Source organism: Bos indicus, chromosome 10 (assembly GCF_029378745.1).
Source record: "Bos indicus isolate NIAB-ARS_2022 breed Sahiwal x Tharparkar chromosome 10, NIAB-ARS_B.indTharparkar_mat_pri_1.0, whole genome shotgun sequence".
NCBI lineage: Eukaryota > Metazoa > Chordata > Mammalia > Artiodactyla > Bovidae > Bos > Bos indicus.
Genome location: NC_091769.1, coordinates 15,775,508 through 15,803,497, shown reverse-complemented (window position 1 = coordinate 15,803,497; position 27,990 = coordinate 15,775,508). Strand labels below are relative to the sequence as shown.

The following is a 27,990-nucleotide window of genomic DNA, read 5'->3' as shown; positions in this document are numbered from 1 at the left end:
TAGTGGACTGCACAGTCTCTTAAGTCTTATAAAACGGGAGAATTTACTAACCTATCAAGTAAAATCAAAGCTTAAACACTTTAAAGATTAGATATTCATAACTTTTAAAATTAATGAGAGAAAATACAAACTCCTGAACCAAAATTTTATTTTAAATTGTTAGGTTTCAGTGCATATGAAAATTTTTCATAACATGTGACATATAAAGATGTTAACACAGTGAACTACAATAGAAAATATTTTCATACAATTTTTGAATCACTAGTATGCATATTTCTCCCATGAATGAATGCAGTTAGCTTGAATCATCTTTGTCATGAGTATCAAGTATGTGTAAAATTCTTATATTATTATTTAATAACTGCTTAAGGAGGTTGTGAGTTTCTTCTCCATGACCAACACATAGTATTCTTTTCAATGTATGGACTACTACAGTAGCTTTTCCTCTCATCTCTAATGGAACATATTTTATATCTAAATATTCAGATAATTTATATCTAGAACTATACAGCATGTTAATAACAGTTATAATGTCATAAACTCCACCACTGCTTCGTCCTTGTGGTAACATCTGGGATTTATACATTTTTTCTAATTTATGTTCTGCTGCTATGGCTAGAGCAAGGCTTCGTTTTAGGTGTTCTTTAGAAGCTCGAATGTCCGCTCTATATTCTGGCTTGTAGCTCTCAGGAAGAGGGACGTGATGCAACTGTGAATTAATATCTGCAATTCTTTTCAAAACGTCTTCATTATACATGTCATGTGATTCAAGATAATCCATTTCATTGTCACCTGAGAGCTGAGGAACATCTTCTTCTTCCGTGGCGGTACCCAAGTCAGTGCTCCCACTTAAAGAGGTGACATCTTGACTTGGTTCAGTAACACTTGGCACTTGCGTTGGTGCCCCAGTGCGATGTTCAACTGGCTCTGGCTCTGGCTCTGGCTCTGGCTCTGGCTCTGGCTCTGGCTCTGGCTCGTCTTTCTCAATAAAAGGTTCTTTTGCATGTAAAACAACAGAAACATTACTTGGTTTAATCGACCAGAATGCTGTGCTTTTAGTACGTTTTTTCTTGTCTATTTCCAGTGTGAAGCCCCTAGTAGGGAAAGTTGTAGTTTCTTCACTGACAGGATTGATTAAAACATCATTGTCACCTGGACCTACATCATGTGTATATTTTAGCTCCTTAACTCTTGATACTCTCGGTCCTATGAAATTAGCATTATTTGGAGACTTTGATTTTTTCTGACGACCTGGCTCCTTAGTGGGAACACTTAGTATTAGGTTCTGTAAAACTTGTACGTAATGATTCAAGTTTTGTTCTTCATCAGGCGTCACAGTTACTCCTTAAGGAAAAAAGAAAAAGTAACATTTATTATTATATATGACATATTGACAGTATCTACTCGCCTAAGTTTACTTCACGTGCTATCACTTAAAAGTTGAGATAAAGGACCAAGAAATAAAGCACCTGACACAGTCAACTCTTACCTAAGTAAACAAAATTATTTTTTCAGATTCTTATTAAAATACATGAGCAAGATTACTGTAAAAGTTGCATATTAACACAATTCTCTATTTCTCTTTGCTTTTACTCTCCCATATAACTTACGATTCAGTAGGTAGCTTATCAAAACAAAATTCTTGGTTATGTTCTCTAACACAGGGGTGTGCTATAGTAGACTCACAGTGGCTCATTAAAGCCAACTATTAAATTTTAATGAACATCATGAGCCAGATGGTAAACACAGACATTAAAAATTAAATTCTGTATTTACAATTAAGTAAATATATTCAAAACAAGGTAATAAATACTCAAAACTCATCCTTTCTTATTATTTTATTTCATATTACTATTATTTATGCTCTTGAGGTTATTTATATCTAGTATGTTATAAATGCTATGTAGTGGTTGGCTTCCCAGGTCACTTAGTGGTAAAGAATTTGCTTGCCAATGTAGGAAATGTGGGTTCAATCCATGGATCAGGAAGATCCCCTGGAGTAGGAAATAGCAACCTGCTCCAGTATTCTTGTCTGGAAAATTTGTATCTAGTACATTATGCTGCTGCTGCTAAGTTGCTTCAGTCGTGTCCAACTCTGAGCGACCCCATAGACAGCAGCCCACCAGGCTCCCCCATCCCTGGGATTCTCCAGGCAAGAACACTGGAGTGGGTTGCCATTTCCTTCTCCAATGCATGAAAGTGAAAGTGAAGTCGCTCAGTCGTGTCTGACTCTTCTCGACTCCATGGACTGCAGCCCTCCAGGCTCCTCCATCCATGGGGTTTTCCAGGCAAGAGTACTGGAGTGGGTTGCCATTGCCTTCTAGTACATTATAAATCCTATATAATGGTATGCCTCTGTTTATCTCTTTCACCTCCCTGTTGAGTGATGTCAAGTAGGTAGTTTGAACTCGACCATGGTGAGAGTATTTATACCATGTAAATGGGCAAATGCTATAAGTCAGGGTGTACTCATCTCTCAGAAAAGCCAGTTGTTAAATATTTATCAGTATATCAGTCAGACACAACTTAGCAACTAGACCATCACCACTCCTTTCAACCCAGAAAAGATCTAACTACAGCCTGTGGGTCATATCCACCCAAATGTTTTTATAAATAAAGTGGGTTTTTTTTTTCCCACTCAGTCTTGCTCCTTTGTTTATGTATTGTATAGGGCTACTTTTGGCTGTTCAGTAGAGCTGAATAGTTGGAACAGAGACTTTATGGCCTAGAAAACTATCTGGGCCTTTACAGAAAAAGTTTACTGATTTCTCGTTTAAATCATCAACACTTAACTCTTACAATAAAATGGCAGTTCTATTTATACTGGTATTTTGTTGCATCTTCTCATTTCCAATGTGGAAAACAGAAAAGATTACTGAATAATATACTCTGAAATTCTGTTCAACTCCCCTACTCTGATGGATAGAAATTGATTTAATTCAAGGAGGTAAGTTACTTTTCCCCAAACACTAGTGAATAAGTTCTAACTGAACATTCCCTCTGCAGGCAAAATGGAATAACAAACTTTCTGCCCAGGAGGCACTTTTATTCAGCTCTTTAGCAAGCACAAAGTAGTCCCCAAATGCTTTTCCTCCTCTCTTTCTTAACTCATCTGTTAAATTTAGACCAGATGGAATTTTAATCAAAGTTGAAAGCACATTTCTAAATTTTAAAAAAGTCTTAATCAGAAGTTTAATAGGCAATGTGATAGTGGAAAGATACTAGACATGTCTACTAGAGATCTAGATTCTAAAAGCAGACTCTGCATTTTATGTCATGTTTAGAAAAGTCTGGCATACTTCAAGATCCATTTGATGATACATGAAAAAAAGAAAGAGAATGTAGATTTATTTGTATATTATCCTCATAATTTTTTATGAATAAATGATATAGCATCATACATTTGTCTGGGAATTGAGTTTTTTTTTACTGATTAGAAGGATATCATTATCAAATTTATGTAAGCATTTGCCCCTGAGGAGAGAGAATGGGACTGAAGTTGGACATTAAAGGGGTCTTAACTTTTACTCTCTAAGCACACACACCCAATCATTTAACACAGTAAACAATTAAAGGCCATATTTTAAAAAGAAAATACTTATTTACATATTCTTATGTGTATAAATTAAATTAGGTCCAGTAGACAGAATGCCAGAAGAACTATGGATGGAGGTTAGTAACATTATACAGGAGGCAGTGACCAAAATCATTCCAAAGAAAAAGAAATGCAAGAAGGCAAAGTGGTTGTCTGAGGAACCTTTACAAATAGCTAAGGAAAGAAGAGAAGCAAAAGGCAAAGGACAAAGGGAAAGATATATCCAACTGAATGCAGAGTTCCAAAGAATAGCAAGGAGAGATAACAAGGGCTTTTTCAATGAACAATGAAAAGAAATAGAGGAAAACAACAGAATAGGAAAGACTAAAGAACTCTTCAAGAAAACTGGAGCTATCAAGGGAATATTTCATGCAAGGATGGGCACAATAAAGGACAGAAACGGTAAGGATCTAACAGAAAAAGAAGAGATTAAGAAGAGGTGGCAAGAATACATAGAAGAATTATACAAAAAAAAAAAAAAATCTTAATGACTCAGATAACCACAATGGTATGGACACTCACCTAGAGCCAGACATCCTGAAGTGTGAAGTCAAATGGGCCTTAGGAAGTATTACTACCAACAAAGCTAGCAGAGGTGATGGAATTCCAGCTAAGCTATTTTAAAATCCTAAAAGATGATGCTGTTAAAGTACTGCACTCAATATGCCAGCAAATTTGGAAAACTGAGCCATGGCCCCAGGACTGGAAAAGATCAGTTTTCATTCCAACCCCAAAGAAGAGCAATAGCAAAGAATGTTCAAACTACCATACAATTGTGCTCATTTCACATGCTAGTAAGGTTATATTCAAAATTCTTCAAGTCAGGCTGGAGCAGTATGTGAACCAAGAATTTCCAGATATACAACTGGAAATAACTGGAAAATTTCTGGGTTTAGAAAAGGCAGAGGAATAAGAGATCAAACTGCCAACATTCATTGTATCAGAGAAAGCAAGGGGATTCCAGGCAAAAAAAAAAATCTACCTGTGCTTCACTGACTAGGGTAAAGCCTTTGACATTGTGAATCACAACAAACTGTGGAAAATTCTTAAAGAGTAATACCATACCACCTTACCTGACTCCTGAGAAACCTGTTTGTAGGTCAAGAAGCAAACAGTTAGAACTGGACACGGAACAATTGACTGGTTCAAAATTGGGAAAGGAGTATGACAAGGCTGTATATTATCATCCTGCTTATCTAACTTAAATGCAAAATACATCATGTGAAATGCCAGACTGGATGAATCACAAGCTGTAATCAAGACTGCCCATAGAAATATCAAAAACTTCATATATGTAGATGATATCACTCTAATGGCAGAAAGTAGAGAGGAATTAGAGAGTATCTTGACAAGGGTGAAAGAGGAGAGTGAAAAAGCTGGCTCGAAACTTGACATTCAAAAACCTAAGATCATAGCTGCAGATCCCATCACTTTATGTCAAATAGAAGGGGGAAGTGGAAGCACTAACAGATTTTAATTTCTTGGGGATGAAATCACTGCATGGTGACTGCACCATGAAATTAAAAGATACTTGTTTCTTGGAAGGCAAGCTAAGAAAAATCTAGACAGTATATTAAAAATCAAAGACCTCACTTTGTAGACAAAGGTCCATCTAGTCAAAGCTATAGTTTTCCCAGTAGTCATGGATGGATGTGAGAGTTGGACCATAAAGCAGGCTGAGTGGTGAAGAATTGATGTTTTCAAATTGTGGTGCTGGAGAAGACTCTTGAGAGTCCCTTGGACTGCAGGGAGATCAAACTAGTCATCAATCCTAAAGAAAATCAACTCTGAGTATTTATTGGAAGGACTGATGCTAAAGCTGAAGCTCCAATACCTAGACCACCTGATGCAAACAGCTGACGCAATGGGAAAGACCCTGATGCTGGGAAAGATTGAGGGTAGGAGGAGAAGAGGATGACAGAGGATGAGACAGTTGAAACGCATCACTAACTCAATTGTCATGAGTTTGAGCAAATTCCAGGAGACAGTGTAGGACAGAGGAGCCTAGTGTGCTGCAGTCCATGGGGTAGCAAAGTCGAACCCAACCTGGTGACTAAACAAAAGCAAATATTTATAAAATGCATTGTCCTGAATCTAGAGGTTTTTCTGAAGGAAAATACTAAGGAAAATTAACTTGTGACCTAGTGCAGTGAAAAAATATCTTTCATTCTGGTTCTGGTTCTACCACTTTCTGGCATCATGACCTTATTTCTCTACTACTAAATTTCTCTACTATTAAATTACTACCTACTAAATTTCTCTGAATATTTACTTAACTATAAAATTAAGATACTAAATCTGCCCTTTATCTCATAGACTTAAAAATATTGGTTATTTGAAAACACTTTAGGAGGCGGTCCTAAGATGGTGGAGAAATGGGACGGGGAGACCACTTTCTCCCCTACAAATTCATCGAAAGAACATTTGAACGCTGAGCAAATTCCACAAAACAACTTCTGAATGCTGGCAGAAGACATCAGGCACCCAGAAAGGCAGCCCATTGTCTTCTAAAGGAGATGGAGAAGTCTTGAGGCTACTGTAAGAATAAGACTGAAAACCAGAGGTAGGAGGCTTAAGTCCAAAACCTGAGAACACCAGAGAACTCCTGACTCCAGGGAACATTAATTGATAAGAGCTCATCAAAAGCCTCCATACCTACACTGAAACCAAGCACCACCCAAGGGCCAACAAGTTCCAGAGCAAGACATACCATGCAAATTCTCCATCAACACAGGAACATAACCCCGAGCTTCAATATACAGGCTGCCCAAAGCCACACCAAACCCACTGACATCTCAAAACTCACTACTGCACACTTCATTGCACTCCAGAGAGAAGAAATCCAGCTCCACACACCAGAACACTGACACAAGCTTCTCTAACCAGGAAACCTTGACAAGCCACATGTCCAACCCCACCTACAGTGAGGAACCTCCACAATAAAGAAGAACTACAAACTGCCAGAATATGGAAAGGCCACCCCAAACACAGCAATATAAACAAGATGAAAAGGCAGAGAAATACTCAGCAAGGAACAGGATAAATGCCCACCAAACCAAACAAAAGAGGAAGAGATAGGGAATCTACCTGAAAAAGAATTCAGAATAACGATAGTGAAAATGATCCAAAATCTTGAAAACAAAATAGAGTTACAGATAAATAGCCTGGAGACAAGGATTGAGAAGATGCAAGAAATGTTTAACAAGGACCTAGATGAAATAAAAAAAGAGTCAATATATAATGAATAATGCAATAAATGAGATCAAAAACACTCTGGAGGGAACCAAGAGTAGAATAATGGAAGCAGAAGATAGGATAAGTGAGGTAGAAGACAGGATGGTAGAAATAAAAGAAGCAAAGAGGAAAAAAGAATGAAAAGAAATGAGGACAACCTCAGAGACCTCTGGGACAATGTTAAATGCCCCAACATTCGAATCATATGAGTCCCAGAAGAAGAAGACAAAAAGAAAGACCAAGAGAAAATACTTGAGGAGATAATAGCTGAAAACTTCCCTAAAATGGGGAAGGAAATAGTCACCCAAGTCCAAGAAACCCAGAGAGTCCAAAACAGGATAAACCCAAGGCAAAACACCCCAAGACACATATTAATCAAATTAACAAAGATCAAACACAAAGAACAAATATTAAAAGCAGCAAGGGAAAAAACAACAAATAACACACAAGGGGATTCCCATAAGGATAATGGCTGATCTTTCAACAGAAACTCTTCAGGCCAGAAGGGAATGGCAGGTCATACTTAAAGTGATGAAAGAGAAAAACCTACATCCCAGATTACTGTACTCAGCAAGGATCTCATTCAAATATGAAGGAGAAATCAAAGCTTTACAGACAAGCAAAAGCTGAGAGAATTCAGCACCACCAAACCAGCTCTCCAACAAATGCTAAAGGATCTTCTCTAGACAGGAAACACAGAAAGGGTGTATAAACTCGAACCCACGACCACAAAGTAAATGGCAATGGGATCATACATATCAATAATTACCTTAAATGTAAATGGGTTGAATGGCTCAACCAAAAGACAAAGACTGGCTGAATGGATACAAAAACAAGACCCCTATATATGTTATCCACAAAAGACCCACCTCGAAACAAGGGACACATACAGACTGAAAGTGAAGGGCTGGAAAAAGATATTCCACACAAATAGAGACCAAAAGAAAGCAGGAGTAGCAATACTTATATCAGAAAACAGACTTTAAAATAAAGGCTATAAAAAGAGACAAAGAAGGACACTATATCATGATCAGAGGATCAATCCAAGAAGAAGATATAACAATTATAAATATATATGCACCCAACATAGGAGCACCGCAATATGTAAGACAAATGCTAACAAGTATGAAAGGGGAAATTAACAATAACACAATAATAGTGGGAGACTTTAATACCCAACTCATACCAATGGATAGATCAACTAAAGAGAAAATTAACAAGGAAACACAAACTTTAAATGATACAATAGACCAGTTAGACCTAATTGATATCTATAGTACATTTCACCCCAAAACAATGAATTTCACCTTTTTCTCAAGTGCACATGGAACCTTCTTCAGAATAGACCACATCCTGGGCCATAAATCTAGCCTTCGTAAATTCAAAAAAATTGAAATCATTTCAAGCATCTTTTCTGACCACAATGCAGTAAGATTAGATTATCAATTACAGGAGGAAAACTATTAAAAATTCCAACATATGGAGGCTGAACAACACGCTGCTGAATAACCAACAAATCACAGAAGAAATTTTAAAAGAAATCAAAATATGCTTAGTAACAAATGAAAATGAAAACACAACAACCCAAAACCTATGGGACACTGTAAAAGCAGTGCTAAGGGGAAGGTTCACTGCAATAAAGGCTTACTTCAAGAAACAAGAAAAAGTCAAATAAATAACCTAACTCTACACCTAAAGCAAATAGAAAAGGAAGAAATGAAAAACCCAAGGGTTAGTAGAAGGAAGGAATTCTTAAAAATTAGGGCAGAAATAAATGCAAAAGAAACAAAAGAGACCATAGCAAATATTAACAAAGCCAAAAGCTGTTCATTGATAAGATAAATAAAATTGACAAACCATTAGCCAGACTCATCAAGAAACAAAGGGAGAAGAATCAAATCAACAAAATTAGAAATGTAAATGGAGAGATCACAACAGACAACAGAAATACAAAGGATCATAAGAGACTACTATCAGCAACTATATGCCAATAAAATGGGCAACGTGGAAGAAATGGACAAATTCTTAGAAAAGTACAGCTTTCCAAAACTGAACCAGGAAGAAATAGAAAATCTTAACAGACCCATCACAAGCATGGAAATTGAAACTGTAATCAGAAATCTTCCAGCAAACAAAAGCCCAGGTCCAGATGGCTTCACAGCTGAATTCTACCAAAAATTTAGAGAAGTGCTAACACCTATCTTACTCAAACTCTTCCAGAAAATTGCAGAAGAAGGTAAACTTCCAAACTCATTCTATGAGGCCACCATTATCCTAATACCAAAACCAGACAAAGATGCCACACAAAAAAGAAAACTATAGGCCAATATCACTAATGAACATAGATGCAAAAATCCTTAACAAAATTATAGCAAACAGAATCCAACAGCACATTAAAAAGATCATACACCATAACCAAGTGGGCTTTATCCCAGGGATGCAAGGATTCTTCAATATTCACAAATCAATCAAGGTAATACACCACATTAACAAATTGAAAGATAAAAACCATATGATTATCTCAATAGATACAGAGAAAGCCTTTGACAAAATTCAACATCCATTTATGATAAAAAAAAAAAAACCCTCCAGAAAGCAGGAATAGAAGGAACATACCTCAACATAATAAAAGCTATATATGACAAACCCACAGCAAACATTATCCTCAGTGGTGAAAAATTGTAAGCATTTCCCCCAAAGTCAGGAACAAGACAAGGGTGCCCACTTTCACCACTACTATTCAACATAGTTTTGGAATTTTTGGCCACAGCAATCAGAGCATAAAAAGAAATAAAAGGAACCTAGATTGGAAAAGAAGTAAAACTCTGTTTGCAGATGACATGATCCTCTACATAGAAAACCCTAAAGACTCCACCAGAAAATTACTAGAGCTAATCAATGAATATAGTAAAGTTGCAGGATATAAAATTAACACACAGAAATCCCTTGCATTCCTATACACTGAGAAATCAGAAACAGAAATTAAGAAAACAATTCCATTCACCATTGCAACAAAAAGAATAAAATACTTAGAAATATATGTACCTAAAGAAACAAAAGACCTATATATAGAAAACTATAAAACACTGATGAAAGAAATCAAAGAGGACACAAATAGATGGAGAAATATACCATGTGCATGGACTGGAAAAATCAATATAGTGAAAATGAGTATACTACACAAAGCAATCTATAGACTCAATGCAATCCCTATTAAGCTACCAACAGTATTTTTCACAGAGCTAGAACAAATAATTTCACAATTTGTATGGAAATACAAAAAAAACTCAAATAGCCAAAGCAATCTTCAGAAAGAAGAATGGAATTGGAGGAATCAAATTCCACTCACAATTTGTATGGAAATACAAAAAAACTCAAATAGCCAAAGCAATCTTGAGAAAGAAGAATGGAATTGGAGGAATCAACCTTCAAGTTATACTACAAAGATACAGTCATCAAGACACTATGGTACTGGCACAAAGAAATATAGATCAATGGAACAAAATAGAAAGCCCAGAGATAAATCCACGCACCTATGGACATCTTATCTTTGACAAAGGAGGCAAGAATATACAATGGAGAAAAGACAATCTCTTTAACAAGTGGTGCAGGGGAAACTGGTCAACCACTTGTAAAAGAATGAAACTAGAACACTTCTAACACCATACACAAAAATAAACTCAAAAGGGATTAAAGCTCTAAACGTAAGACCAGAAACTATAAAACTCCTAGAGGAAAACATAGGCAAAACACTCTCTGACATAAATCACAGCAGGATCCTCTATGACCCACCTCCCAGAATATTGGAAATAAAAGCAAAAATAAACAAATGGGACCTAATTAAACTTAAAAGCTTTTGCACAATGAAGGAAACTATAAGCAAGGAGAAAAGACAGCCTTCAGAATGGGAGAAAATAATAGCAAATGAAGCAACTGACAAAGAATTAATCTCAAAAATATACAGGCAACTCCTGCAGCTCAATTCCAGAAAAATAAACGACCCAATCAAAAGATGGGCCAAAGAACTAAACAGATATTTCTCCAAAGAAGACATACAGATGGCTAACAAACACATGAAAAGATGCTCAACATCACTCATTATCAGAGAAATGCAAATCAAAACCAAAATGAGGTACCATTTCATGCCAGTCAGAATGGCTGCTATCCAAAAGTCTACACGCAATAAATGCTGAAGAGGGTGTGGAGAAAAGGGAACCCTCTTACACTGTTGGTGGGAATGCAAACTAGTACAGCCACTATGGAGAACAGTGTGGAGATTCCTTAAAAAACTGGAAATAGAACTGCCTTATGACCCAGCAATCCCACTGCTGGGCATACACACTGAGGAAACCAGAATTGAAAGAGACACATGTACCCCAATGTTCATCACAGCACTGTTTATAATAGCCAGGACATGGAAGCAACCTAGATGTCCATCAGCAGATGAATGGATGAGAAAGCTGTGGTACATATACACAATGGAATATTACTCAGCCATTAAAAAGAATACATTGGAATCAGTTCTAATGAGGTGGATAAAACTGGAGCCTTTATACAGAGTGAAGTAAGCCAGAAAGAAAAACACCAATACAGTATCAATTCAGTGCAGTTCAGTCGCTCAGTCATGTCTGACTCTTTGTAACCTCATGAACCGCAGTACACCAGGCCTCCCTGTCCATCACCAACTCCCAGGGTCCACCCAAACCCATGTCCATTGTGTCGGTGATGCCATCCAACCATCTCATCTTCTGTCGTCCCCTTCTCCTCCTGCCCCTCAATCTTTCCCAGCATCAGGGTCTTTTCAAATGAGTCAGCTCTCTGCATCAGGTGGCCAAAGTATTGGAGTTTCAGCTTCAATATCAGTCCCTCCAATGAACACCCAGGACTGATCTCCTTTAAGATGGACTGGTTAGATCTCCTTGCAGTCCAAGGGACTCTCCAGAGTCTTCTCCAACACCACAGTTCAAAAGCATAAATTCTGAGCTCAGCTTTGTTTATAGTCCAACTCACATCCATACATGACCACTGGAAAAACCATAGCCTTGACTAGATGGACCTTCGTTGGCAAAGTAATGTCTCTGCTTTTTAATATGCTGTCTAGGTTGGTCATAACTTTCCTTCCAAGGAGCAAGTGTCTTTTAATTTCATGGCTGCAATCACCATCTGCAGTGATTTTGGAGCCCAGAAAAATAAAGTCAGCCTCTGTTTCCACTGTTTCCCCATCTATTTGCCATGAAGTGATGGGACTGGATGCCATGATCTTAGTTTTCTGAATGTTGAGCTTTAAGCCAACTTTTTTCACTCTCCTCTTTCACTTTCATTAAGAGGCTTTTTAGTGCCTCTTCACTTTCTGCCATAAGGGTGGTGTCATCTGGATATCTGAAGTTATTGATATTTCTCCTGGCAATATATATGGAATTTAGAAAAATGGTAACGATAACCCTACATGCAAGACAGCAAAAGAGACACAGGTGTATAGAACAGTCTTTTTGGACTCTGTGGGAGAAGGCGAGGGTGGAATGATTTGAGAGAATAGCATTGAAACATGTATATTATCATATGTGAAACAGATTGCCAGTCCAGGTTCGATGCATGAGACAGGGTTCTCAGGGCTGGTGCACTGGGATGACCCAGAGGGATGGGATTGGGAAGGAAGTAGGAGGGGGTTCAGGATGGGGAACACATGTACACCCATGGCTGACTCATGTCAATGTATGACAAAACCACGACAGTAATGTAAAGCAATTAGCCTCCAATTAAAATAAATTTTAAAAAATAAAAAATAAATTTCTATGTAAGATTTCAACTATTTCTATACGTTAAAATATAACACTTGCAAACTAAACTAGCTGGAAATATTTTGTTTCTTTGTTTATGCATTGGTTACCCAGAAGCATTAACTATAAAAATTGATTAAACTATACATTAGACTGTGCACCTTATTCTATGTATATTATATATTTAAAATCTCATATTGGTAACTGGTTTGCATTATACTTACTGGACATTAACACAAAGATTTTAAAAATCATTTTAAAAGAGCTAGAATTAATAAAATTTAATTTTATCAATAGAAGTTATTTTCATTTATTTTTTATATATAAATTTATTTATTTTAATTGGAGGTTACTTTACAATATTGTATTGGTTTTGCCATACATCAACATGAATCTGCCACGGGTGTACACATGTTCCCCATCCTGAACCCCCCTCCTTCCTCCCTCCTCGTACCATCCCTCTGGGTCGTCCCAGTGCACCAGCCCCAAGCATCCAGTATCGTGCATCGAACCTGGACTGGCGATTTGTTTCATATATGATATTATACATATTTCAATGCCATTCTCCCAAATCATCCCACCCTTTCCCTCTCCCACAGAGACCAAAAGACTGTTCTATACATCTGTGTCTCTTTTGCTGTCTCGCATACAGGGTTATCATTACCATCTTTCTAACTGAAGTCATGCATAAACCAAGTGTTTTATTTATCAGTTTCATTATGCTATATCTTTTCATTATGCCATTATGCGATGCTGCTGCTGCTGCTGCTGCTAAGTCACTTCAGTCGTGTCTGACTCTGTGGAACCCCGTAGACGGCAGCCCACCAGGCTCCCCCGTCCCTGGCATTCTCCAGGCAAGAACACTGGAGTGGATCATTATGCCATAACATATGCCAAATTTTACTATTTTAAAGCATGAGGAAGCTAATATAAAACTGCATAAATAAAAACTTCAATTCGTAATAGGTGTAAAAATAATTTCTTTCACAATATCCATTTAAAAGAATGGAAATATATAAATGTATTGTTTTGTAAAAACCTCAACAGTTATACCTTTATCTGTTTCTGGAGAGATTTTCCTAATTAGTAAAACTAATGTACATTATGCAGAAGGCAATGGCACCCCACTCCAGTACTCTTGCCTTGAAAATTCCATGGACGGAGGAGCCTGGTGGGCTGCAGTCCATCGGGTCACTAGGAGTCGGACACAACTGAAGCAACTTAGCAGCAGCAGCAAAGTACATTAACTGTTCTAACTAAAAATTTTTTCCAGAAAACTTACACTAAAAAGTGGGGTGGGGCATGAGTTTCTATGCAACTAAAAAGTGACTCAGTTCAGTCAGTTCAGTCGTGTTCAACTCTTTGCCACCCCATGAACTGCTGCATGCCAGGCCTCCCTGTCCATCACCAACTCCCGGAGTTCACCCAGACTCACGTCCATCGAGTCGGTGATGCCATCCAGCCATCTCATCCTCTGTCGTCCCCTTCTCATCCTGCCCCCAATCCCTCCCAGCATCAGAGTCTTTTCCAATGAGTCAACTCTTCCCACGAGGTGGCCAAAGTACTGGAGTTTCAGCCTTAGTATCATTCCTTCCAAAGAACACCCAGGACCCATCTCCTTTAGAATGGACTGGTTGGATCTCCTTGCAGTCCAAGGGACTCTCAAGAGTCTTCTCCAACACCACAGTTCAAAAGCATCAACTCTTCGGTGTTCAGCTTTCTTCACAGTCCAACTCTCACATCCATACATGACCACTGGAAAAACCATAGCCTTAACTAGACGGACCTTTGTTGGCAAAGTAATGTCTCTGCTTTTTAATATGCTATCTAGGTTGGTCATAACTTTCCTTCCAAGGAGTAAGCGTCTTTTAATTTCATGGCTGCAATCACCATCTGCAGTGATTTTGGAGCCCAGAAAAATAAAGTCTGACACTGTTTCCACTGTTTTCCCATCTATTTCCCATGAAGTGATGGGACCAGATGCCATGATCTTCGTTTTCTGAATGTTGAGCTTTAAGCCAACTTTTTCCACTCTCCTCTTTAACTCCTCTTTAACCTCAAGAGGCTATTTAGTTCCTCTTCACTTTCTGCCATAAGGGTAGTATCATCTGCATATCTGAGGTTATTGATATTTCTCCCGGAAATCTTGATTCCAGCTTGTGCTTCTTCCAGCCCAGTGTTTCTCATGATGTACTCTGCTGCTGCTGCTGCTAAGTCACTTCAGTTGTGTCCGACTCTGTGTGACTCCATAGACGGCAGCCCACCAGGCTCCCCTGTCCCTGAGATTCTCCAGGCAAGAACACTGGAGTGGGTTGCCATTTCCTTCTCCAGATATACTCTGCATATAAGTTAAATAAACAGGGTGACAGTATACAGCCTTGACGTACTCCTTTCCCTATTTGGAACCAGTCTGTTGTTTCATGTCCAGTTCTAACTGTTGCTTCCTGACCTGCATATAGGTTTCTCAAGAGGCAGGTCAGGTGGTCTGCTATTCCCATCTCTTTCAGAATTGTCCACAGTTTATTGTGATCTACACAGTCAAAGGCTTTGGCATAGTCAATAAAGCAGAAATAGATGTTTTTCTGAAACTCTCTTGCTTTTTCGATGGTCCAGCGGATGCTGGCAATTTGATCTCTGGTTCCTCTGCCTTTTCTAAAACCAGCTTGAACATCTGGAAGTTCATGGTTCACGTATTGCTGAAGCCTGGCCTGGAGAATTTTGAGCATTACTTTACTAGCGTGTGAGATGACTACATGCCAAAAATAACAATAAAAAGCAATGACACTAATGCTAACATTAAAAAGCTTATTAGAAAGATTCCTACTTAGTTCCTTTGAGACTAAAGTGTTAAGAATAGCATTGTAACATGTATAATATCATGTATGAAATGAGTCGCCAGTCCAGGTTCGATGCACGGTACTGGATGCTTGGGGCTGGTGCACTGGGACGACCCAGAGGGAGGGTAGGGGAGGGAGGAGGGTGGAGGGTTCAGGATGGGGAACGCGGGTATACCTGTGGTGGATTCATTTTGATATTTGGCAAAACTAATACAATATTGTAAGGTTTAAAAATAAAATTAAATTAAAAAAAAATAAACAACAAAAAAAAAGAAAAAAAAATGTCACCCTAAATCTTGATCAAAGAACCAATAGCTTCTAAGCTGAATAAAAAGAAAAACTAAACTAAAAACTCCAGCTTTTTGGTTAAAAAAAAGGAAAGGAGCTACAATTTTTAAAAGATGTATACCCTCAAATTTGGAAGCTTTAATATGAGAAATCTTTACTTCAAAGGGTAATAAAAAGTAGGACTGTAAGAAAACTAGGTAATTTTAATATTTCTTTGGTAAGTTCCTTATTTAATGTAACAATTTAAAATCTCAAAAGAAAAGTGGTAAATCTTAAGACTTTTAAAAAATTTTACTTTTAAAAACATATTTTTCTGTGTTTTATTTATGTGGTGATTGTGTAGTTATCGCAGAATACAAAACTGGAAAGTAAGGACACATCCAAATCTATGCAGAATTTGGATTTTTGCACTTGAAGTCCATATAGCTAAACTTTTCAAGAACAGTATCAAACAACACATACATAAAATGTAAATATGGGATTTCACTTGAAATGTATTACAAACCAAACACTTGGAATCTCAAAAACTGGTTATTATAAAACTTATACAATACTGTAAAATCATAAGGACCAATAAAATTTTTCCATTAAAATATTCTATGTATAGTCTTTAACTGCTATAATTCTCTGACAACATTTAATATGAATTCCATTTTATTTTGACATTAACTTGGTTATAATTCCTGACATTCTTAATTATGAACCTGCAAACTAAAACAATTTTAAATTAATAGCATATGTATTAATCTAAAGGCTTTTAAAAGACAAAAACTTGAGGTTTGGTATCAAACATTTTAAAGTAAAAACAATTTTACTTTTGCTAGTAAAATATACTGGTTAATTGCTTATAATAATAAAAAATTAAAGGACAATTTTAAATAAACTCTCAAAATACTGAGTTTATTTATAGTCTCTTTCTAATTTAGAGTACTATGAATCACTACTCAGATAAAATTGTATCTAAATAACTTAGATATCTGATAGTCAATTAAGACTTCTCTCTTCTTTCCAATAACTAGTACCTATCAACTACAAATTGGCATTTGCCACTGGCACTTGCCATCCACCTCTACAAGGATTAAATCATGTGCTACTGCAGCTGCTGATTTTCAATACCTGCCCCCCTCAAAAAGAGTTCAGGGTGAACAGAAATGAGGCACCCTACTCAGGGAAAAACTGGCAGGACAGGTCTTCAGATAGTTAGATGTTTTCAGGAGCCGATTTTATGAGCCCAATTCTTGTATCTACTCATATTTTAAAAAGCACTAAAATCCTGCATGGTGATGAATGATCCTCATGACAGGCAGAAAGCTTCACAAGACTAGCAGAAGCTTTCTGGAAAAATATGTGTCTGGTTGCATGTATTCCTCCTTAACCAAAATCACATATATACTGACCTTCCCCCCTGCCTCTTTGGAGCAATTCCTCCAAAATCTGAGGTGTTGTCTCCCGGGCTACACTCATTTTTTCCCAAATAAAACTTAACTCACAACACTCACATTGTGCATTTTTTTTAAGTCGACATACCTTATACACAAACTGGAAAATAACATAGACAAGACAACTGTAAACTTAATTCCAACATATTTTGACCAAAATTAAAAACAGGTCATCACACAATTCCTATGTGTGTTCTACTTAGGTAATCTTGTTTACTTGTAAAACATAATGCCTCTTCCATAAGCCCCAAATAAAATGTTTTAAAACAATATATTTGGACTTCTACTTCCAAAAAGATAGACAATATGTATTTTCCCTCTATCCTTCCTACTAACAGTTAAAAATCCTCAACATTATATGTAAGACAAGCATGAGATGAAAAGACTCTGAAAGGCAGAGCGATGAAGGTAGACCAACTAGGGACTTCAGGACCTGAGTAACGACACAGCAGTGAGTTCCCTGGGTTTTCTTTTTGCCATATATATCCTAGACTGGGAACTGGAGATGCTGGCAATCCAAAAACACCAATGGACACAGACCAAAAAGGCTCAAAGAGAAAGACTGCTTTCTTCATGGCCAAAGGACCAGGAAAAGAGTAAACTGGCAAGACAGAAAAGGGAGGGGATATATGTATACTTATGGCTGATTCATGTTGAGGTTTGACAGAAAACAACAAAATTCTGTAAAGCAATTATCCTTTAATTAAAAAAAAAAAAAGCCAAAAGCACAGAAAACCTTGCAATCCTACCCCCATCAGCAGAGGCTGAGTGGAAAACATAGACTTTCACCCTCATCAAGTTTCATTAAGCTTCCCCAATTCCTCTGCCCTTATCCCACAAAGTGCTGCAACAAATATGAATACCTCCTCTTTTCAAGCAGAGAAGGCCAAGTAAGGAGCTAGGACTTTCAGCTCCTTCCTGTGGTAACAAGGCAACACCCCGCATCCACCATTAAAGTGGTGTCAAAGACCTATTTAAATCTGTAGCAAAAGAGTTAAATGAGGTCCAGAGTCTTACAACATAATACCCAAAATATCCAGGTTTGAATCAAAGGCTAGTGGTCATTACAAGAACCAGGAAAAATCTCAATTTGATTAAGAAAAGAAACCCAACAGATGCCAACACTGAGATGATGCAGATGTCAGAATTATCTGACAGGGATTTAGAAGTAGCCATCATAAAAATGCTTCAACAAGCAATTATGGATTTCTTGAAACAAATGAAAAATAAAAAGTCTTAATAAATAAGTAGAAAATCTCAGCAAAGAAATAGCATATATAAGGATGAATTAAGTTTTAGAATTGAGTAACACAATAACTGAACTGAAAAACTCAGTAGATAGATTCAACAGCAGAATGGAGAGGAAAGAGGAAATAAGCAGTGAACTGGAAGATAGAATAACAGCAATTACCCAATCTGAATAAAAGAGAAAAAATGAAATGCAAACAAATGAAAAGAGCCTCAGGGTCTTGTGAGACTGTAACAAAAAGATCTAACATTCATGTCACCTGAGCCTTGGAAAGAGAAAAGAAAAAGGATAAACAGAAAAGGTATTCAAAAACATAATTACTGAAAATTTCCCAAATGTGGCAAAAGACATGAATTTACAGATTCAAGAATCTGAATCTCAAAACAGAATAAACCCAAAGAAATCCATGTTAAGATGTATCATGGTCATCTTAGACAAAGAAAAACTCTAAAGACAAAGAAAAAAATCTTGAAAAGAAGCAGGTTAAATTACAATTTGAATTCTCAAGAGAAATCATGAATGTCAGAAGTAAAAGGCATAATATTTTTCAAGTGATAAAAGGAAAGGACTAACAATCCAGAATTCTTTATCAAGGGAAAATATCCTTTAGCAATGAAAGGATAATCAATACCTCTCAGATGAAGGGAAATTAAGATAAGTTGTTGCCATAAGACCTATTCTAAAAGAATGACTAAACTAAGCTCATTAAACAGAAAGGAGGGCATCCCTAGTGGGTCAGCAGTAAAGAATCTGCCTACAATGCAGGAGACGCAGGTGCAGTTCCTAGGTCAGGAAGATTCCATGGAGAAGGAAACGGCAATCCACTCCAGTATCCTTGCCTGGAAAATCCCATGGACAGAAGAGCCTGGTGGGCTATAGTCCAGAGGGTCACAAAACAGTCAGACACAACTTAGTAACTAAACAAGTGAAGTGGCTCAGTTGGGTCCGACTCTTTGCAACCCCATGGACTATCCTGCCAGGCTCCTCCATCCATGGGATAAAACAACAACATTAAAAAAAAGGAAATCATAAAAGAAGGTATCCTGAACATCGGCAAGGAAGAAAGAGTAACAGAAGGAGCAAAAATATGGGAAAATTCAGTGAACTTTTCTTTTCCTCTTGAGTTTTTCAAACTATGATTGACAGCTGAAGTAAAATTATAATACTATCTGATGTGGTTCTCTATGTATGCTAAAGAAATATATATGACAATTAACAGTATGAATGAGAGAGGGTAAAAGAACATAAAGGGAGGTTAGGTTTCTACATTTCACTGAAACTAGCAAAATGCTGATACCAATAGACTGTAATAAGTTATGTATACATAATGTAATACCCAGGCAGTACAAAGAAATATGCTCAAAAACACTACAAGATAGAATCCTAAAAAACCCTAAATCCTAAAAAAACATCTATCAATGTAAGATGAGTTCCCTTGCAATCCCATAGAAGAAATGGAGTAGCCCTCATAATCAACAAAAGAGCCCCAATGCAGTACTTGGATGCAATCTCAAAAACAGAATGATCTCAGTTCGTTTCCAAGGCAAACCATTCAACATCACAGTGATCCAAGTCTACGCCCCAACCACTGATGCCAAAGAAGCTGAAGTCGACCAGTTCTATGAGGACCTAAAAGACCTTATAGAACTACTATCAACAAAAAATGTTCTATTCATCATAGGGAATTGAAATTCAAATGTAGGAAGTCAAGAAATACCTGGAGTAACAGGCAAGTTTGGCCTTGACGTACAAAATGAAGCAAGGCAAAGGCTAACAAAATTCTGCCAAAAGAACACACTGATCATAGCAAACACCCTTTTCCAACAACACAAGGGATGACTTTACACGTGGATATCACCAAGTGGTCAGTACTGAAATCAGACTGATTATGCATTCTTTGCATCCGAAGATGGAGAAGCTCTATACAGTCAGCAAAAACAAGACCGTAAGCTGACTATGGCTCAGAACAGCAGCTTCTTTTAGCAAAATTCAGGCTTAACTAAAGAAAACCGGGAAAACCACTAGGCAGTTCAGGTATGACCTAAATCAAATCCCCTATGATTATACAGTGGATGTGATGAATAGATTCAAGGGATTAGATCTGGTAAACAGAGTGCCTGAAGAACTATGGACAGAGATTTGTAATACTGTACAGGAGGCACTGACCAAAACCATCCCAAAGATAAAAGAAATGCAAGAAGGCAAAGTGGTTATCTGAGGAGGCCTTACAAATAGCTGAGAAAAGAAGAGAAGTAAAAAGCAAGGGAGAAACAGAAAGGTATACCTAACAACGCAGAGTTCCAGAGAATAGCAAGGAGAGGCAAGAAGGCCTTCTTCAATGAACAATGAAAAGAAAGAGTGAAACAACAAAAGGGAAAAGACTAGAGATCTCTTTAAGAAAACTGGAGATATCAAAGTAACATTTCACGCAAAGACGGGCACAATAAAGGACAGAAAGGGTAAAGACCTAATTGAAGCAGAAGAGATCAAGAAGAGATGGCAAGAATACACAGAAGAACTGTATGGAAAAAGACCTTAATGACCCAGATAACGATGATGGTGTGATCGCTCACTTAGAGCCAGACATCCTGGAGTGTGAAGTCAAGTGGGCCTTAGGAAGCGCTGCTGCCAATAAAGCTAGTGCAGGTGATAAAATTCCAGCAGAGCTACTTAAAATCTTAAAAAAAAAAAAAAAAGATGATGCTATTAAAGTACTGCACTCTAAATGTCAGCAAATTTGGAAAACTCAGCAGTGGCCACAGGACTGGAAAAGATCATTCTTCACCCAATTCCCAAGAATGGCAGTACTAAAGAATGTTCAAACTATCAGACAATTGTGCTCACTTGCCATGCTAGTAAGGTTATGCTCAAAATTCTTCAAGCCAGGCTTCCATAGTACTTGAATCAAGAACTTCCAGATGTACAAGGTGGGTTTAGAAAAGGCAAAGGAACTAGAGACCAAATTGCCAACATTTGCTGGATCATAGAGAAAGCAAGGGAATTCCAGAAAAACATCTACTTCTATCTCATTGATGATGCTAAAGCTTTTGAGTGTGTGGATCATAACAAACTGTGGAAAACTCTCAAAGAGATGGGAATATCTGACCATCTTGCCTGTCTTCTGAGGTATGCAGAAGACACACCTGTATGCAGGTCAAGAACCTTATATGGAAAAGCTGACTGGTTCACAATTGAGAAAGGAGTATGACAAGGTTGTATATTGTCACCTCATTTATTTAACTTATATGCAGAATACATCATGTGAAATGCTGGGCTGGATGAGTTATAAGCTGGAATCAAGACAGCCAGGAGAAATATCAATAATCTCAGATATGCAGATAACACCACTCCAATGGCAGAAAGCAGAGAACTAAAGAGCTTCTTGATGAGGGTAAAACAAGAGTGTGAAAAAGCTGGCTTAAAACTCAATACTAAAAAAACTAAGATCATGGCATCTGGTCCCATCACTTCCTGGCAAACAGATGGGGAAAAGGTGGAAGCAATGACAGACTGCCTCTTCTAAAATCACTACAGATGGTAACTTCAGCCATGAAATTCGAAGATGACTACTTCTTGGAAGGAAAGCTATGACAAACCTAGACAGCGTATAAAAAGCAAAGACATCACTTTGCTGACAAAGGTCCGTATGGTTAAAGCTATGGTCTTTCCAGTAGTCACATATGGATGTGAGAGTTGGACCATAAAGAAGGCTGAGTGCTGAAGAATTGATGCTTTCAAACTATGGTGCTAGAGAAGACTCTTGAGAGTCCTTTGGACAGCAAGGAGATCAAACCTGTCAATCCTAAAGGAAATCAACCCCATATATTCATTGGAAGGACTAATGCTCAAGTTGAAACTCCAATAGTTTGGCCACCTGATGCACTGGAAAAGACCCCAATGCTGGGAAAGATTGAAGGCAGAAGGAGAAAAGGGCAACAGAGGATGAGATGGTTGGATGTATCACCGATTCAGTGGACATGAACTTGGGCAAACTCTGGGAGATGATGAGGGACAGGGAGGCCTAGCGTGCTGCAGTCCACAGGGTCACAAAGAGTCAGAAACGACTTGGCGACTGAACAACAAAATAAGATGAGTGCTATCTGATCATGTGCTTAAAATGTAATTTATGTTTTTAAAAACTAAGGCCTTAAAGCCCAATAATATTATTGATTTAAACCAAAAAAAATTGGCATAACAATAAATACCAGGTAAGTTAAAGGTAACAACAAAATGTTCAATATAACTGGGGGAAACATAGTAGCTCGGTAAAGAAGGAAAGATAAATTTTTAAACTTTTCAGATACAGACAAAAGAAGTTAAAGTTCAACAGAATATGATTGGTCATTGTGCTTTAGAACTCATATGTTTTTACTGTAATCTTAACATAGTACTTGGTGATTGCACCCAATTTAAAACAAGAATCGTGGATGCTCATCTTTTAAAAGATTCAAATATAACTAGGATTTGTATTACCACAAGAGTGAGTGGCTTTGTCAACAAAGAATTCATGTATATAAAGCTTAACATATACCCACGCATTGAATCATTTATAAATGGGCCAGACTCTGCCTGAATGTCTTAGCTCTAGAGAACAAATTGCTTGTATTTTCCATCCAAATCATGAAATGAGCTCATAAAGAACAGACTTCCCATACTCTACAGAAGTGTTGCAAGTAAGAATACCTGAAAGCTGTCAGCATGTAAGAACTTCCAGCTAAAACACCAACACCTTCAAATTATAAGAAACTTGAATAACTGAGCTGAAGTACTTCCAATTCAAAGCTGTAATAACTATGCTTCATTAGTAGGGTATACTCAAAGAATGATCAGAAAAGAAAATGTCGTATCTTGTTATTCATGCAGCAGTTTTCCTGAATTTGTTAATTCAAAATTTGAATTTGTTAATTCAAATTTTAACTTTTGCTAGCAGGTAAAACAAACAAGTAATTATGTTATATTAATTAAGTGTTCATGTTAAGGAAACAACTTCAGGGTCAGGGATAGGGGAAATGGGGAGAAAGTCTGGTAAAAAAAAAAAAATACAAACTTTCAGTTATAAGAAAAATAAAGTCTGAGGATCTAATGTATAATATGGTGAAAATAGTTGATGATACACACAAAAAGGTAAAGATGTGAGGTGACATGTGTTAATTAATTCCATGGTGGGAGTTAATATATATATATTAATACATATGTCAAATTATCATATTGTACACTTTAAATATATTATAATTTTATTAATCAATTGTGCCTCAATGAAGCTGAAAAAAGAAGAAACATTACTTTATGGCTTTACTCTTCTTGGTATTTATGTTTTGGGTTAACGTGTCTCTTCCCACGCTGAATATAGGTTCTCCTCGTGTGACTGTCTTGGCCTGTTACAGGACACTAGCAAATCCAAAGTGGCACAGGCTTTATAAAAACTTGCATACTGAGGGCTTATAAAGTTCTGTCTGGGAAGCAAGCTCCCATGATATAAAGACACTTGGGCTAGATTACTGAGAAATGAGAAGTGATGTAGAGAAAGACCCTGAAAGATGAGCAGCCATGCTGGATGTTCTCATCCAAACTGAGCTTCTTCATTCTTCAGTTCCACCACATGAAGCAGAACGGCTCAGCTGAGTGCAGACAACCCACAGAATCATGAGAAATGATAACATTTGAGGGTGGTCTTTTATGCTGCAACAGAAAACCAAAATAACTATACTAAATTTATTTTGAAAAAGGAATACACATTTAGTTAAGGTGAAGAGTCAAAAATCAGAAAGTTATCTTATGAGTAATGTTAAAATTTAATCAGAACCCAAACAAATTCATGACCATGAAATATATCTCTTCTAGTTCTGTTGAGTAAAATGACCTAAATAATAATATTACCTCAGCATTGATATATATCCCAAGTACTTGGCTCTCTAACACCATGTACTATTTTGTCTTCTCAGAAGGACGGCTAATCCCATTCAGAACACAGAATATACAAAGTGGTCTTGGTACAACTGGTTACTGTCAGAAAATAAGAAGTCTTAAAAAACATGAAACCCTATCAAAAGAACACGGACAAGAGCTCCAAAGAACAGAAAGACAGAATTTTTCCCATAAAATATTAATAGGCTAATGAAACTACTATATCCCCAAAGGCCACCCTTTGACATCTGCATTAGAAGACACACTCCTCATTATCCAAAACATTAATGAAGTGTGTCATAACATTCCATTCACAGGTTTGAAAGACTCTCCCAAGTGCCATGGCCTTGAGCCTTGAAATAGTGAAAAATGAACTTGCAGCAGCAGAACCAAATGAATTTCTCAGTGTTCTTGAAATAAAAGCAATCTGCTTTCCCTTTCAATTCCAATCAGTTGCCAATAGATATGAGTATTTATTGCCTTACTACTTCCCTTGCCTTTTGTGGTCCATTAAGACTAAAGTCTTCCTAAAGACAAAGACAGATGCCAAAGAAGTACTGATATTTTCAACAAGTATAATAATTCCTGTGATGTTTGCTTAAGATAACCTCCAAGCTATCTAGTATTCTAAAAAAATTGTTAAAGATGCACTTTTCCTTAAAAAAACCAATGTGTCTTTTATTTGGCATGAGAGAGCAGTGTTTTATATGGTTCTCTTGACAGTACTGTTGGAAGAGCAGACATACAAATCAAAGAATACATACCCGATTTAAATTGAACACAGTGATAAACCTGGTTTCACAGGAAAAGTAGCCATGTTAGCACTGCCCTACATATCCCCCTTAATCTACTTCTATGGAAAAGATGTAAAGTACATTTTCTAAGAGATCTTCATGATCTATGACCTGTATATATATTTCCTTTTCTCTTGTATCATCTGTATATTCAACACAAAATCATTCCTTTTTCTGAGAAGTATCTTTTCATTTTCTACTTAAGAAAATTTAGGTTAAGAGGGTACAAAGAAAGAGCACAGGCCATGGAGTTTTGGAGTTAGACAAGAGATTGAACTGAGTTGAGTAACCAGGTATTGCTTTCAAGCAGTCTCAGAGAATACTGTGTGACAGTATTTCACTTCAGCTGAAGTCTGCATATATATTAGTCAGTTGTGACCTACTGCTCTACAACTACCAAAATTCAATCTCTGGTGTTAGTAATAATGACCACTAGTAACAGCCAGAAAAGACAATTATCATCTTCAGTATGCTCTGCTCAGTTCAGTTCAGTCGCTCAGTCGTGTCCGACTCTTTGCGACCCCATGAATCGCAGCACGCCAGGCCTCCCTGTCCATCACCAACTCCCGGAGTTCACTCACACTCAGGTCCATCGAGTCGGTGGTGCCATCCAGCCATCTCATCCTCTGTCATCCCCTTCTCCTCCTGCCCCCAATCCCTCCCAGCATCACAGTCTTTTCCAATGAGTCAACTCTTCGCATGAGGTGGCCAAAGTATTGGAGTTTCAGCTTTAGCATCATTCCTTCCAAAGAATACCCAGGACTGATCTTTAGAATGGACTGGTTGGATCTCCTTGCAGTCCAAGGGACTCTCAAGAGTCTTCTCCAACACCACAGTTCAAAAGCATCAATTCTTCAGTGCTCAGTTCTTTACAGCAAAAATTTTTGCAAAGACTTTTGTTTAAAACAACTAACAATCATTAAGTGCTAGTACTGAAAGGGCTGACTTTAGTTACCTAGGGCACTTTATTCAGAACTTTAACCACTACTATTTATGACTTTGGTTGTTCTGTGTTTTCATTTTTGAAATTTAATTGTTAACTAAGAGCTTTTAACAAGTCTGAAATATAGCTCTGCATAACTAGCATGCACTTTAGTACTTTTTTCACACCTACCTGTTAAATTTTATTTAGATAGTTAAACCAAACCCCAACATCACTAGATACTACAGTGAACTAAAGTTAGTCTAGATGAATAGGCCTCATGGTCTATCTGGAATACCAGATATCAGACACTTAAATACCTCAAGGTGTTCATGTGATATTAATATAGCAGTCTCAGCACCCCTGAATATGACCTTAGTTTTCAGCCACTGGGGAGGGACAAGTAGTTAAGTCATAATTCTGCTCTACTAAGGTTTTGAATTCTGTGCACCTGAGGATGCTCAGTGGGCGTGCATAGGTCAGCGAGAGTCCTAGACAGCTGTCCACAATCCACACACTCTCCCTGTCTAAACATGGGCTCAAAGTCTTTCTGTCAAGGGCCAGAAAGAGAACAGTTCAGGCTTTGCAGCCCATCCTGTCTCCGTGGCAACTACTGAACTCTGCTATTAAAAGGCGGGAAAGCAACCTGGACTGCTGTGTTTCAACAAAACTTGACGAACAATGAAACTGGAATTTCATACTTTTGCATATGTTACGAAAGATTACATTTACAGCGAAAAAGGTAGCGAACAATGTAAAAACCATGCCCCCCAGCCAGCCAGGCAGCCATCCAAAACCCGGCCACCCCGGCCTCCTGGCCGCAGGTGCTCCCACCCTGCTTTACCACACCTGCAGCGACTCTCCGGTAAACGAGGCCAGGTGAACAAGGGTTGTCTCTGCCCAGGGTGTCCCAGGTGCCCAGTCCGGCTCACCCCAGCCACGCTTGGGACCCAAAGCCTGGATCACTGCCTCACCACGCGCAGGTGGGGCGGACCAGAACTGGGACACAACTCGGCACCTGAGGCCAAGCCCCTGGAGAATGGGGTTTGGGAGGCATGTAGGACCCAGAAAAGGAAGAGCTGGGTCTTAGGCGGGCCCGGGAACCCTGGGAGGTTCCCCCACAAGTGTCCCCTGGAGTGGCAGCCGCCTCTGGCCACTCACTTCGATACGCTGGCAGGGACGAAGGCCATAGCAGCAGCGCAACTAGAAGGACTAAGAACTTCATGGGCATCATCCACAGCACTCCGCCATGCGTTGGGAACGTCCTGGGGCCACCAGGCCGGGTACCTCAGTCCGAAAGGGGAGGGGGTTGGCGGGACGACCGTCCTTCCTCGGGGCCCCGGGCGCCCCGCAACGGTTGTCACCAGCACGCAAGCGCAGAAGCCCTGGGGAGGGGGGCGGGGTTGAGGATCGCGAACGGCCGTGGCCACGCCCCCTATTAGCGCCGCACACAGTGGGTGGGGCCACGGCGCCTGGCCCCGCCCTCCTACACATGGTTGCTAAGCCTTGGAAGGCCTTATCAGGGGAAGTGAAGTGAAGTGAAGTCGCGACCTCATGGACTGTAGCCTACCGGGCTCTTCCGTTCATGGGATTTTTCAGGCAAGAATACTGGAGTGGGTTTCCATCAGGGGAAGGCAGGGCAAAATCTTGATGCCCAGGGGAATATTGAGGCTTTAAAGGGTGAGTGCGGTGGCCTTTGCCTATTCCAGGAACTGGACTTGCTGTGCCTAAAACAAGATCGCTGTGCAGAAGGAAGTGACTGGTAGAAAGACAGACAAATAGCCTGGCCGTTACAACAACTCGGAAATGTCAAAATGGGGAAGCATAGTGGCCAGCCACCTGAAGTTAACTGACCAGTTGAGAGCAGTCATCAAAGATAATCCTCTTATAGCTACAGGAGAAGTTGTCAAAGAACTCAATGTCAATCATTCTACTGTCATTTGGCATTTGA

General features: G+C 38.3%; 1 protein-coding gene across 1 annotated transcript; it reads right to left on the bottom strand.

Moving 5' to 3' along the window:
• Positions 1–130: 130 nt before the first annotated feature.
• Positions 131–27,420, bottom strand: SPESP1 (sperm equatorial segment protein 1). The gene is made up of 2 exons (XM_070796984.1): positions 27,201–27,420; positions 131–1,344 (listed from the first exon to the last, which is right to left on the bottom strand). Exons 1-2 carry the CDS (start codon positions 27,271–27,273, stop codon positions 296–298), a joined length of 1,122 nt encoding a protein of 373 aa, XP_070653085.1. The 5' UTR covers positions 27,274–27,420; the 3' UTR covers positions 131–295.
• Between the last annotated feature and the right edge of the window lie 570 nt (positions 27,421–27,990).

Excerpts from the sequence above, each read along its gene's own strand:
- SPESP1 (XM_070796984.1), bottom strand. The coding sequence starts at position 27,273 with ATGATGCCCATGAAGTTCTTAGTCCTTCTAGTTGCGCTGCTGCTATGG. Across the intron at positions 1,345-27,200 it reads GTCCCTGCCAGCGTATCGAA|GAGTAACTGTGACGCCTGAT; the intron begins GTGAGTGGCCAG and ends TTTTTCCTTAAG.